This window comes from Lactuca serriola, chromosome 3 (assembly GCF_051521515.1).
Source record: "Lactuca serriola cultivar US96UC23 chromosome 3, Lser_US96UC23_V15, whole genome shotgun sequence".
Taxonomy (NCBI): domain Eukaryota; kingdom Viridiplantae; phylum Streptophyta; class Magnoliopsida; order Asterales; family Asteraceae; genus Lactuca; species Lactuca serriola.
In genome coordinates, this window is record NC_136410.1 from 42950349 (window position 1) to 42965731 (window position 15383).

Sequence of the window (15383 nt, forward strand, 5' to 3'; positions counted from 1 at the left end):
TCTGATGGGAAACTATTTTGAAAACATTTTGTAACAACTAATGGCTTTTGGATGTTTGAAAAAGTTTTAAATTGGCTTGATTTTTATGGGTGTTGCATTATTCAGGCTGAGAGGTGAGTTTTCCTCACTGTATTTGTGGGTCGGAGACACTAATGCTGACCCATTAGATTATGTATTATGGCATAGAGGATGGTGCTATGTTGTATTGAACTGTGTCCTGGTATATAAGATGTTGCTATGCTATAGTGATATGTAAATCAACATGTTTTTTTGATGACTGGTTATATGATTATTTGTTGATGAATATTTGCTATTTGTTATGTATATGTCGACATGGTATGGTGGGGTTGAGACTGTACTGCTTTGTGCTACCAGTCAACAAACCACGACATTCCAACCGAAAGGTTGTGGGTCGGGGCATTCCAACCGTAAGGTTGTAGGCTAGGGTTAATCCCAACCAGGAGGTTTTGGACCCAACATGTATCAGGCAATCCAACCAAAAGGTTATGGGTCGGGGCATTCCAACCAGAAGATTGTGGGCCAGGTGTAATCTTACTAGGAGGTTGTGGACCCAATATCTATTTGGTTATATTTTTGTGTGGTGGTACCTTGGGGGAACTCACTAAGCTTTGACTTACAATTTTAGTTTATTGTTTTAGGTACTTCATATGATCGTGGCAAGGTGAAGGCATGATTGTGCACATCATTCGGATTTTATGTTATTGGATTTTGGGATACTCTGATTTTTGCATTATACTTTTGAAACAACGTTTTTTGTAATCAATTATTATCTTGGGGTTGTTTTGAAAAAATGAAAATTTTACTCTGATTTTTGGGATGTTACAATACCCAAGATAGGTTACAACGTAAAAACATAAGGTCCTGCATACTATTACATTTTTGTCTCTTATTTCACTTAACATCTTATTAAAACTTCATCAACCTTAGTACCGCTATCTGTGATGCATATAAATTGAGTGTGTCAGGTTGGTAAACATGGTAAGACACATAGTGTTTTTTATCCCATGATATTTATAATGATAAATAATCATATACAATATTCTTACAAAAATAAACGTTACTAGACAATATAGATAAACTATTCGGCATAGATATCTATAATATAATCTATACATACAAACCCAAACCAAATGATTCTCATAAATCCTAATTCAATGATCATCTTGAAAAATCACCTTACCTGATGAATCGTTTAAGCAATTGATTAACTACATAACTGGGGGATTTCTTGGACAGTGTAAGCCATTTAAAGGCAACCAATGTTTAGAATATTTGATAAATATGGTATCCCATTTTATCTATGTATGTGGGTTATAAGTCCATACTAGCAACGTAATTCACAAGACCGCCTAGAATAATCAAGTGTTTTCATCTTATTCTAGGATATGACCTAGACAAACCTACAATTTGTCTGATACATGCCCGTCATTTCTGACTGTCTAGAAAGAAGAAGACTACTACACTCCGCTTAATCTCTCACATTAACCCAAATGAGACTATTCAATTATTCAACTTACTTTGAAGTAAGCATCCTTTACAAGCCTTCGTTTATAACTAAAACAAGATTATAATATAAGTAATTGACTCCAGTACAGTTTCATGTTCATGCAATACTATTATAATACATGATATACATTTAACACAAAACACAAGTAATAATCAGTTAGTATATATATATATATATATATATATATATATATATATATATATATATATATATATATATATATATATATATATATATATAAGCGATAAATGCTTTTATTAAGATTATGGTTTTGAAAGTAACTATACATTCATCTGGTTAAAGGTAGAAGACTTGTGATTAAGTTAGTGTTTCATTCATCACTTTAGCTTTTCCTTTTAAAAGACCTAAGTACAAATATTACTCAGTTTAGTTTCAATTATCATTTATTATTATTCGCGACTATAATAACAATATTTCAGATTCATTAGTAATCCCAAATGAACACAAGTTTAATCAGATAAATAACGACTAGGTAAGATAATATTAGAGGTAGGACCCGTTTGGTATGTAGATATATTGTTTGGAAATCCACTTTAACACCTCACTAGATCTTGCCTAGACATCACCCCCATAAGTAGATCAAACAATATAAAAACTAGTATTATTGATAAATCTTATTTATAGGTTCATAATATAAATATAAGTATAAGTTACACTTAAAAGCATAGTAAGTGTAGTTTAACTTATAGGGTTTCTAGCGAAAACTCGGAAACTTTGCGGGTAGAACTTTGATACCAAAAGCTCTTTTTCGCTGGGCTCTCTACTACCAAAATGCCTCGCTAACATGATCAAAAACTCAGAAAACTGATCTCTTTGGTGCGGGAATGAGTCGAGAGAAAGTTGTGTGACAAATATGTAGAAAAATAAGCCTAAATAAAGACTTTGGGTTGATGACCTAGAAAGGTAACGAACTTTTGTTTTTGTCCATGTTTAGGTAACCGTGTTTTTTTCGTTCACATTTGACCATTGAACTTGTTTGACATGTTCAAGATAGGGTAATATGACTGGTAATTACGGTAATATTACCCTATTATGAACATGTCAAACAAGTTTATTGGTCAAATGTGTACGAAAAAAACATGGTTACCTAAATACGGACAAAAACCAAAGTTTCTTTAATAATACTGGATAAGAACCGTCTTAGGACTGTGTGCCCTGGGATTAGGCTCCGACAGTCAATGAACAATTAGGTTAGGCTTGTTCTAACCTAGTTTAGTCCCGGCTAGTCATGGGCTAAGCTGTGTTGCTTGGTCTTTAAACAGATACAACCTATCTCCTTAAGCGTATACAACATAACCCCTAACTAGTTTGGCCTAAATTGGGTTGGCCCAAGACTTAACCATCTCCTCATACACAAGACTGGACAACCCAATTTCATTTCACATCAATGGATCTTATGACTACTTGCACTTAACATAAATAACTCAATATTACCAAAATAGGTAAGGAACTTTGGTTTTTGTCCATATTTAGGTAATCATGTTTTTTTCGTACACATTTGACCAGTAAACTTGTTTGACCTATTCATAATAGGGTAATGTTACCGCTAATTACCGGTCATATTACCCTATTTTGAACAGTTCAAACAAGTTTAATGGTCAAATGTGGACGAAAAAAACATAGTTACCTAAATGTGGACAAAGACAAAAGTTCGTTACCTTTCTAGGTCATTAACCCTAAAGACTTTTTTGAAATGCACGTCAATCCAGATGACGTTTTTAATTCCTATGGAGCCACATGTCATCGGGGTAGGTAAGGGGGTGGTGTCCGGTTGTGCCACATGTCGTCTTTTCTATGATGCCATGTCACCTTTTCCTGGTAAAATCTAACGATCTTTAAAACATCGTAATTTTCACACACGAGCTTTGTTTTTAACGTTCTTTATATCCATTGATTCATATCAATGAATACTACAACTTTCATGTAGATTTCAACAGCTAATTCACATCTTATTTTGCACTTCACAATCTGTAAAGATTACACTGTGAAAGACATTGTGAAATTCATAACTTGTTCATACGGGCTTCGTTTTTGACGTTCTTTATATTGACGAATTCATATTTTCGTGGACATCGACTCTCCTTTACATCATTTTGGCTAATGAGTAACCGATCTTCGTTTCATGTTTTTATGACACACACTGATATATTGTGTCGAATACGAAACTTTGAAAAATCATAACTTCTTCATATAATATCAGATTTTGACGTTCTTTATAGTCACCGGTTCGTAATCACGACTATTACTACTTTTATCAATATTATTTATCCTAAATAATATTTAATTATTATTTATCATTTTTCGTTACGTTTATAACTGTATTTTATACAAATATTATATCATCATAATACTTATCCATATAACATATATACAATAATTATATAAAATTAACATTTTTTTTTTGTAAACAAGTAACATGAAAGAAAAATTCTTATTTATTTAGTGATAATATAATTTACATTAATTACTAACGTAAATAAGGATGTAACGAAAAATACACACGTTACAAATGATGACATCAATTTTATAATAAACTTACTTTTGGTTAAAGACAATGCCACCACTTAATTATATTTTTGTTACTCCTTTACCAGTTTTGTGTTTTGTTAGTCCTTTACCATCTTCAAAATGACATTACAAATAATCAAATGAAATTCTAATTTCAAACCAACTTCAAATTAAGACTACGCCATAAAGTATAACAAAACCCCATCATGCTTCAAGACCAACATTTATGCTATAACAAACCAATGCCATTACAATCATCTCATTTTATACACACGTATAAAATAAAATAAAAACCACTAAATAAAGATCAAAAGCAACTTCATCTTCTACAAAGATGCTTCAAGACTATTCGTTGCGGTTAACGATCCAAGGCTTATATCAATGGCCCTACAACACATGGGGGGGGGGGGGGGGGGGGGGGGGTATTCAAAGTTCAAACCATCCAATAAAACTGTACTTTGATCCTGATTTCGAGCATTGCCAAAAGCTCCTATATGGGGTTAATTCTATCCACGATGTGAGGACCATTGTTGGCCTTCCACAATAACAAAACACCATCTTCAATTAGATTTTTTGGAGCTTGTTTGCATATACTAGGGAGAGAGAAAGAGATTGAAGAAGCGTTTAAATGGGTGCTCATAGAGGTGGAAATTAATGGTACCTTGCCATGGAAAGTACATGGATCGTTTTATGAAATTCTGTCTAAAATAAATGTTAGGGACCAAATACGTAAATAATTCTAAACGGCAACATCGATTTATATAATTTGTTTGTGATATTTTCTCAAACGCGTTATGTTTGTATAGTAGTGGAGTCTTCATATTGGCGTTGGGACATTGTGAATGAAGTACAAGTTTTATCCTTACCATAAATGCGACTTAATTGTGATTAAAATATAGTCTTGAATGGTTGAAGACCATACATACATAAACTACAAGACTGGGTAAATGATCAAATGCTAAAAGCCTTTGGACATATATAAAAAGGAATCCAAAAAGTTGAATTATCGATCAAGTAATTTATCACAGCCGTAATTAGCATTTTATGACGTATACGCTTGCCCTAAAACCAACCAACGTTAAATAGGTATATACGACAGCTGTCATAAGTCATAACTGCATGCATGATGAATCTTGTTTGTCTTTTTTTCTTCCAAAAAACCACGTTATTAAGACAGTGAAACTGTTTTTGACCAACATAAAATTGTCATCAGTTTTCAGGAAATATATATATATATATATATATATATATATATATATATATATATATATATATATATATATATATATATATATATATATATAGAGAGAGAGAGAGAGAGAGAGAGAGATCTTAATTCTGTTGACATAAATTTGTTCCAAATAACTTACAATATATAGCAGTTAACTAAGCACACATGCATGGGATCTTTTTTATGCCCACAAACCCATACCATAATTAATTATTATATATGTTATTCTTTTTAACATGGCAACCATCCTTGCATGTAATTATTCATACTTGGCCCTGCTCCTGCTCCTGCCGTTAGTGAATCCGTTTGATACCTAAAATTCAATCACAACAAATCGATATGATCATCGGTTTGAACACCTATATATATATATATATATATATATATATATATATATATATATATATATATATATATATATATATATATATATATATATATATATATATATATATATATATATATATATATCAACTGAAAATTCTGCATGTTATCAAAAGGTAAGTTAATTACTACAACTACAACTTTTGTTGATTGAATAACCTTTCAATTTACTTGTTAATTATTAAATTGGCTATAGGTTGTACTCATTGTTTTTTTTTTTTGTTATTATTAATAGAAGTACCATTAATTAAGTTACATTTTAATAACAAATTTTCAGTTAATGGATTATTTTTTGAACAGATTAAAAAGTTGGTTACCCATTTCCGATTTGTAAAGTGGGCCCGCAGTCGAGGGGATGAAAGAATGCTTCATCGTTTTGGTGTTGAGGTTGAGGTTGTCTTTCATAACAGACTTCCTGTTGGGCATGTGGATACCAATGGAGTGAGTTTACTTGATTTCCTTCAATCAGCTGCAAAACATTAAAATTAAGATTAATACAAAAATTATTGCATAACATATTACATGAAATTACTTAACATAATTATAATATATACCCTTTGCTTCAAGGTCCTGTTTGCTTCATTTAACGCATGCTCCTACATATATAATGAACAAGTACTATATATATCAGAAAAAAGAAAATTGGAATTATTTTTATATAAATTTTTGAGATTGTTCTATAATTTATTACCTTCTTTTGAAGATCTGAAAGTGTGTCCAACATGAGCTGTGTCTGTGCCATACATATATATGTATAAAGTAATTATTTAATTTAATTTGACATTGATATATGATATTATATAATTTAAATTAATTTGTTGAAATATATATATAAAAATAAAATACCCGGGCTGATCGGATATGCTTGAGTGATGTATCGAGCTGTTTTTCTAGCGATTCAAGCTCCTTGCAGTTTAAAGGCCCAAGATCTTCACCCAGAAGATTCCTATACGTACGTTCATAACAACCATATTAATTAAATAACATTTATTAAAAAAAAAAAAAGAGAGAAAACTTGTACAAAATAAGTAAATATATTGGGTCTTTTATTGTTTACCTTTGGGAACGTTGTAGGGCTTCATACCGTGTCTTAAGTTTTAAATACTCCTGTTGACTACTTAGCTCCTACATCCATGAGAAACGAAGTCGTATTATGTATATATGCATGTCTCTTATATTGTTATTATTTATTAATAATATATAAATGGAAGTTTTAAGCTGAAAGTTGAAACCCTAATTGTTAGAGAAACTAATTTTTAATTTGATTTGGCCGGAATTTCCTCCTTTTTTTAATCTATTAATAATTAATATTGTACGCGAGGTGGATAAAACGCGTCAACTCGGGTTAATTTAGGTAAATTGTTGATTGAAAAATAAGAACCATAAATAAGTAAATGAATTAAGGAAAATATACGAAATGTCATGGGTTAGTTATATATATATCATTTTTTTTCTCCAGAATTACGATAGTTTATGATTTTCATGTTACGATTTGTTAGCTTAGATATATTTCTGTTTCTTTTTTGTAATTCAAGAAAATCCTTCAACAAAAAATATGAAAGATTGCTTACGTACGATTTGAAATTAAGGTTTAAAAACTTACATTACATATATATGTAAACTAAGCCTATATCTATATTTCTTATAAACAAATATATAGTATATTTTTTAAAAGATTTATTTCGAAATTTGCTTCCTGTTTATACGAGATATTAGTTTTAGAAAATTTTCTTACAAGTGTACGAATTTGTCGGAATGAGAAATAATTTCCATAAATAACTCCCTACTTCTTTCATCAATACAATTTCACCTCCTTTTGTATATATACACATATCTTCATGCTGAACTGTTTCTACGAGAACTCAAAATCATCTTCTTTCCAGCTTTTTCAGATACCAAAGGTTAGCTTCACTTCATAATGGTTTTTCAACTCCAGATTACATGATATGTTTACGTTTCTTTTCTTCTTATTAACTTATTTTCACCAAAAAAATATAGAAACACGACATTTTATCATCCCTACAGCCTTTAATTCCTGTTCAATGTTGTTAACATGTTCATCTTACAATATTGTTTATTAGGTTTTATGTTTTACTAAAAAGAAGTGTTTTTTTTTTTTTTTTTTTTTTTTTTTTTTTTATATATATAAGAAAACACACAGAGAGAGATAAAGTTTATGTTTTACTGATTAGATACAGAAAAATAAAAACTTTATATTATACTAACACTCTACCAATTTAATCCAGAATATATACTAGTTCTTATACAAGTTGTGAACATATGGAGGAATTTTCTTCTTCAAACTACAGCAGCAATTTGTCTCATACGATGATAAATAATTATGATTATTCACAAAAATACAAAGGGGTGGTCCCACAACAGAATGGAAACTGGGGTGCTCAAATATACGCAAATAATCGACGAATATGGCTTGGAACATTCAAATCTGAAATAGATGCAGCAATGGCTTACGACAGGGCATCTCTCAAGCTTAGAAGTGCAGACGCCCCAAGAAACTTTCCATGGACGAAAATAACCCTCCAAGAGGCAAAGTTCCAAACTCATTACACCATGGAAATAATTTTAGCTATGATCAAAGATGGAACGTATCAATCTAAGTTTGATGATTTTTGGAAAATAGAGAAGGAGAATGAGCAGAATAATAATGTTCTATCTCCTGATCAAAAGGGTAATTTCGGGTTTTCATGTAGGGTTCTCTTTCAAAAGGAGTTGACTCCAAGTGATGTGGGTAAGCTTAACAGATTGGTTATACCTAAGAAGTATGCTATTCGTTATTTTCCTCACGTGCCTGATAATGAGTCAGAAGGAGGTGGTGGTGTTCATGTTAATGATGAGGTGAATCTTTCTTTTTATGATGTTCAGAAAAGATTGTGGAAATTTCGTTATTGTTATTGGAAGAGTAGTCAAAGTTTTGTGTTCACTAGAGGGTGGAATCAGTTTGTGAAAGAGAAGAAGCTAATGGCCAAGGACAGGATTGTCTTTTATTATCATGAGAATCTTCAAGTATCGAATATGGGGTTCTGGGTTATCGACACGTGTTGGTCTAGTAGCAATATTGGAGTAGGTCTGAAGCTTGGTGTGGGGGCACAGGAAAATGGCGAATTAAGAAGGGAAACAGAAGAAAGTTTTCAGGATCAAAAGATGGATGATGAAATTATAGAAAAAAGCAGCGTAAAGACCAAAGGATTGAAGCTTTTTGGTGTCCTCATAACTGAATGACAACTTTTTTATTTATCTATAATGTTTATATGAATCTTTAGTTTAAATAAAAGTTTCTTTTTCTTTGTTATGGTTTACCCATTGAACTTAGATGTATTCTATATTTGATAACCTTTATATATAGTTCGGCTTCTGACATTAATTAGGTTAGGTATTCGTCCACTAAAACTTGTGTCAGCTAAAAAAATCTAACCTTTATAAAGACAAGTCTACAATACATAAACTTATTGAAATGAAAGCTGAAAGTAGGATAGAAAGAAACGCATGATTGTTTATACTATAGAAAAGAGAATACTCACTAGTGCTTCCCTTGCAGAGACATTTGACTCTGGTGCTCCATAGTTGCATTTTTGATACCTCTCCAGTGTTTTCAGCATGCTGCTAGAAGAATAATTGTAATTAATTACACGTTACAAATACTAAAATCAAGTTCAAATTGTGTATGATAAATGTACAAATGAATGACATTCAGTTGATTAGTAGCATAATTAAGTATGTGTGTTAAGGTACTTGAGAAAGTGAGGACTATGTTTAACACAAACTCTCAGACTTTCATTACTTAACCTTTCATCTTTCTCTCTTACGTGTGATAAAAGGACCATGTAAAGGTGTTTACATAATTACATGTCCTGAAAGAAGAGAATATATATATCCTTTCAAGCTTTTCCCCTAAAGTCGCCATTGATTGAGCCAATTGAACTTTTGAGGGTCAAAACCAACTGCAGCCTATGGTGTTTTTTAGTAAGATCGGAGAAACAATCCAGGAAGGAGTGAATCCTGCGCATTTCGTTGGAATCACTACTGGTTGGATTCAAACTTGTTACCTCTAAAATTCAATGAGAAAATCCTAGCTACTGCTGCAAGATCAGCGACCATTTGCATTTATTTTCTCTAAAACAGAAGTTATGCACACAAAGAGGCAACAAATAATTAAGCATGAATCGGTAATCTGCTTGCTGGATTTCATAGTATTAGTGTTGCTGAAAGAAGTCGTCTACCAGCTTCGATCCATAAATTTCTGTAGATCAGAAGTTTTTGTAATTCTTCTGCTAATAGAAAACTGAATATACAAAATCAAAGTTACAATGAAAACTCCCTGGAAGACCTATGAGGTGAAACTGAAAAAAAGGAAGAGAAAAAGAAAAAGAATCAACTGTGACCAAAGAAACCCTAGAGATGGAAACATATCTGATATGAGAGAATTCCTCAACTATGAGATGTTAGATCTCAGGAAGTAACTACATAATTAGATGAGGTTGAAAGATTTAGAACACATGAGAATTTGAATTGAATATATATAACAAATTAAGGCGAAGCAAAAGGAAACATAACGAAAGGAGGAGAGAGAAAATATTCTGCCATGAAATGAAAACTCATGACAAATTCTTTTTGAAGTTTTGTACAATTTTCATGAACAAAAAAATCAAATTACTCTCACTTCTGAAAAAAATTGAGTCGTAGAGGAAGCTAGAAAAGGTTAAAGAACTAGTGATCGAAACAAAAGAACAGAAATGGCGATGCATTTATATAGAAATGGTGAGAGAGAGAGAGAGAGTAAGAAAAGAGAAATCTTCTTTTCATGGCTTTCCACTCGCAGATCTATCAAAAAAACAAGCTACAAGTTCCATAAACGCCGAGACATTCACGAAAACTGCAAACTTGTTACACGAAAAACAAATTCGCTTTTTCATAGCACTTGAGATCGATCCATTCCCGTCCGAGCTGCTTGCTTAGATCTAAAGCAGATTCGAATAGAAGATACAAAAAATGTGATTCCGTTTCCGTACTCCATTCGATACATAAAAGAATCAGTACATATATCCATATATATGTTATACCTTGAGCTGCTACAAAACTCATAGAGCTTTCCCCTGTTGGAGAAGATGATCAAAGCAACCTCAGCATCACAGAGAACGGAAAGCTCGTAAGCCTTTTTCAACAGTCCATTTCTGCGCTTTGCGAAGGTGACTTGCCTGTTGATTTTGTTCTCTATCCTCTTCAATTCCACCCTCCCTCTCCCCATTCTCACAATCACTGAATCTATCACCAAAAAAACACAAAGATTCAGAGGTGACACAATCTCTCTCTCTTTCGTTTCTAGCTTCTCTCTTACCTGGTATCACTCCTTATACACGCTTTCTTTTACACATACACTTATCAACTTTTAATTTAATGGAAACCAGTGCGTTATTTACTATTTATCGTACACAACTGCAATCTAAACATTCTTAATCATTATATCTGATTTTAGTATAACTTTTTTTTATATAAATTTTGATTTTATAATGTGTTACTAGTTTCAACATATATATCTATATTGCATTTTATTTTAAAAAAAAAAAGTATAAGACAATAATATCATCGAAAGTTATAAATACTAATTTGAAAATGAAACTTTTACACAAATAAATCATCATATATAACACTTTTTGGTCATGGTTGAGAGGTACGACGAGATAATTATGGTACAACTATATGGACTTGTATGGTTGAGAAACGTTATTTTTAGAAAATAATAATTACTTGTTGATAAATGAAGCGAAATCACTTAAATTGTGGATGTAATGTTTTGCAACATTGCTTTGTGGAATTTGGCCAAGGATTTTTGAGATTTCCCATTACATTATCTTTTAAGGGCTTGACATAGTTATATTTACATATAGAATCCTTCATTCGAACATCAATTGCAGCCCACGTATGAAATAGCAATTCCATTAATTTTATCATTATGTTTCCACTTTTATGGCAAATTTATGATTATACTTGCTCAAATAAATAAAAATATTAACATAAGTTATGTAGAACAAATGACTAACAATAACAAGAATACCTAAGGCCGTGTTTGGTGAGGCGAATTCAATCATATGTGTTTGGTTGTTGGATAAAAGATTGATGGATTTTATGTAGGAGTAATTTAAATTATTTTATGTTTTATTATTAAAATGATAAGTTATCTTTGGAATTTGTGGATTTTTTTAATGACATGTATTATGAAAAAACAAACCAAACTAGTAAGACACTAGACAGAAGAGGAACAAAAGTTTAAAAAAAAAAAGCAAAACAACATCAAAGCTATACAACATAAACCAATTTACATTGTAGTGCATTTTCACACAATACCAAACCCAATTAAAAGTATTAATCACAATGTCATCCGTTGTCTTCAAATGAGCAATTCAAAACTTATTGAGAACCACGAAATTACAAATCCACCACAACATATTACATAAGAAAGAGTCGACTTCAACAAAACTAACTTATTTCCCCCACTCATACTTTTTTGATTTGTTGATTGATTAATATAAATAGGTTAGCAAAAAGTTAGCAGAAAATAATTACAAAGGAATAGTTAAAATAGGATAATTACAAAGGAATAGTTAAAATAGGGTTTAAAAGTCATGACAACTAACACTAACTTTTTTATTTCTGTACACATACCAATTATAAGAATAAGCAATCAAACTATCGGTCAACATATTCCATCTACCACATCCTCCCAATTCAAACGACAATCGAACTACAATCTAGACCATGAGCAAAACCAACCTCATATCAAGCAAGCACAATCACACTCAAAGAAGACATGGTCCATCTAATCATCACTCGAACCATAAAAATAACAAAGGTAAGAAGCAACTATAATACATCTACGGACCATAATACACACACGAGGAATAGGATTCTTAAGAAGTCGGCAAATAAAAATAATTTATCTTCAATGGCACCTACTTCATTATGTAACTGTTAGATTAGGTGTCTAAGAAAATAACTAAATTAATGTATTCTTGAATTATTAACAAAGTCCTTTTGGGTTGCCCTCAAACCAATTAATGGACTGGAATGATATTTGGAGAAAAAGACTGATTTATTAATTGATTATATTATTAATAAATTAATTAGAAATCAAAATAAATAATTTATTAATATATTATGAGAATAATATATTAATTAGAAATTATATTGTTTAATTAATAGTTACTCATAAATTAATTTGAATTAATTTTGAGATTAGTTGGATTAATTAATGGAAGGACTAAAGGTGATAATTTTCAAAAGTTAAAGATTGACAAATTCCAGAACCTCCCTTGAAGGGGGGGGGGGGGGGTTGAAATTCTAGATGGTTATAGGGTTTCTAGAGGTATCCTTGGACTTTAAGGAAGCTTGGAATGCATTAAAGAGCAAGAAAAAGGATGATATCTTATATAAGGAAACATGCTTTATCCTTAGCCTTCTTATCACCTATATAAACCCCTTGGATTATGAATTTCGAAATTCACCTCATTCCAAAGAGAATTTCAAAATTTCCCTTCCTTCTCCTCTCTCCTCTTTAGCCTCCAGTTTGTTAGGGTTTGGGTGTGAGTCATTAGAGGCACGAGATTTCTGGTGCTTGCTTTTTGAAGACCAATAAGGAAAGATTACTAGTTTATTTGCAATAATAAACTAATGTATGTATTTTTCTAATATCCCTTTAGTGATTTCGAAAATAGCATTGTACTTTAGGGTTCTTGATATTCAATAGTTGTTTGCAAATCATAGTGAGAGCATAGATCCTTTAGGATGCATTTGAACTTAGGGTTTATGTTTTTCTGCCAAAATAAAATTTTATAACATATAAAACCCATCAGTGGTATCATATCCATTTTTCTCATTGACCTTGCACAAGTTGAATACATCAAAATTATGGTTTATAAAAACTAAACCCTAAGGAGGTATTTTCGAAAATTCCATAGGGTTCTTGAAAACCTAGCCTCCACCCTAGTATTTTTGAAATTTGCAAGGGTTTTAGAAACACTAGCCCCCTTGCCTAATTTTCAAAATTTAAGGATCCTTTCTAGGGTTTGTCCTGTTTCCTTATTTGTTATTTTAAGAGTCTTAAAATTTGAACAATTAAAACATAGTAAACCCTAGCCCTTTTCGAAAAATAAAAGGCTTAAGACAAGGACTAAATTGAATTATTTTTATTAATTGTTCAATTGTAAATAATTATTTGATCCATATTGATTTAATTAAATTAATCAATTTTTTAATTAAAAGATAAAGATTAAATCAAAATTGGTTTATTTTTAAATTAAATTAATTTTATATTAATTTCAAAAATTTATACTTAAACCTAGTATTTTAGAAAAGTTTTAAAATACACCTTATACTATATATAATTAAAAGATTAATACAATATATGTATAAAAAAAAGTCAGTCAAATTGCTAGTACGCTTCATTCACGAAACCATGCTATAAATAGGGTATAAGGAAGCGGCCTATAAATGATCATTGCATGGGTGTCCACTCCCACCCACCGCTCTCCTATGTGGTGGAGGATTGTTAGCCGAACGGATTTGATATGACATAATCTCATTAATAAGCATAATGATATAAAGTAACTAAACCATATTTAAAATCTTACTCTTAGTTACTTTAGGAAAAATGTGAAAAGTATGCTAATCCATGGAAACACACATCATGCTTTATATGTTGTTCGTGGAGCGTGTGTGGTTAACCGACACACTAATAGGGACTATAAAGAGATATGATGAACATTTTGAAAATTATCATTATTAACGGATCGTGTGTGGTTTACCGGCACATCAATGTGAGATGATAAATGACATCAAGGCTGTCAAGTGGGTTTACATGGTTATTTACATGTCGTTTGTGATACTCGACATCACAGTCACAAAAGTGAGAGCATAATCAGATATTAAACATGCGATCGATAAGAATAAATGAATATCAAAAGATCTAGGTGTTTCATAAGATTGGAATTGGTAAAACCCTTACCTACCTAAAATAGATTCAAATTTGATTACGATATCCCTCTTCAAAGTTCAAATCGAAAATATGGATCCTAGCCTTAATTTAAATTTATGAGTTAATAATTAAACATTAAAATCAACTAACTTGAATTCTCCTTTTCTTTTATTTTTAAAATATCTTATAGAAATGGTCTTCTTCTTTCTTAAGGAAATAAGTTTCCTAATTCTTCTAGAGATGATCTTCCAATTCAAGTCAAGGTGAAATTGTTTTACATTCCTTTGGAAATGATGGAACTAAACATCAACTTTCTTCCACCTCTTCCTCTTGTGACTCTTCCAACGTCACATTTTCCTCAAGTTGAAAGATACGAGACTACTCAGTCCTTATTGGCATATAAACATCAAGATGAAAACCTTATGTGTATGCATGTTCTGAAAAGAAATTGTATAATAACAAGTTGGATAAAATGGGTGTCGTTTTCCTAATAAAGCGAGCCATTGATTTGTTTTTTCTTTCTCTTCCAAAGTCATATGATCAGTTCATTTGAGAACTTTTATATGAGAAATATCGACGTGACCTTAATTGATCTGACCCAAATGTTGATTATTGTTGAAGCCGAAATGCTTAAGAACACATCTAAACCAGAGATGCTTATTGGGTCTAATTTCAAGGTTTTTATGGACATTGACAATGGTGACAATGGTGGTACAGAAAAAGAT

The 15383-nt window shown here is 31.3% G+C and overlaps 2 protein-coding genes across 3 annotated transcripts; one reads left to right on the forward strand and one right to left on the reverse strand.

Moving 5' to 3' along the window:
- Nucleotides 1-5379: 5379 nt before the first annotated feature.
- On the reverse strand, nt 5380-11059 carry LOC145092065 (agamous-like MADS-box protein MADS4). Of its 2 annotated transcripts, none has more exons than XM_079029955.1 (8): nt 10751-11059; nt 9212-9290; nt 6730-6797; nt 6519-6618; nt 6364-6405; nt 6227-6268; nt 5990-6141; nt 5380-5601 (listed from the first exon to the last, which is right to left on the reverse strand). In XM_079029955.1, exons 1-8 carry the CDS (start codon nt 10933-10935, stop codon nt 5520-5522), a joined length of 750 nt encoding a protein of 249 aa, XP_078886081.1. In that variant the 5' UTR covers nt 10936-11059; the 3' UTR covers nt 5380-5519. The 2 variants fall into 2 exon arrangements, with proteins under 2 accessions (XP_078886081.1, XP_078886080.1); XM_079029954.1 differs by having other exon boundaries at nt 9212-9293.
- On the forward strand, nt 7953-8912 carry LOC145094193 (AP2/ERF and B3 domain-containing transcription factor At1g50680-like). The gene has a single exon (XM_079032496.1). The coding sequence runs from the start codon at nt 7953-7955 to the stop codon at nt 8910-8912; it is 960 nt and encodes a 319-aa protein (XP_078888622.1).
- Nucleotides 11060-15383: the final 4324 nt, after the last annotated feature.

Bases quoted from the DNA above. Each gene is read 5' to 3' on its own strand.
- LOC145094193 (XM_079032496.1), top strand. From the start codon at position 7,953: ATGGAGGAATTTTCTTCTTCAAACTACAGCAGCAATTTGTCTCATACG.
- LOC145092065 (XM_079029954.1), bottom strand. From the start codon at position 10,935: ATGGGGAGAGGGAGGGTGGAATTGAAGAGGATAGAGAACAAAATCAAC. The intron at 6,269-6,363 runs GTAATAAATTAT...TTATATATGTAG, and splicing joins TTTCAGATCTTCAAAAGAAG to GAGCATGCGTTAAATGAAGC. The intron at 5,602-5,989 runs GTAACCAACTTT...ATTGAATTTTAG, and splicing joins ACTTTACAAATCGGAAATGG to GTATCAAACGGATTCACTAA.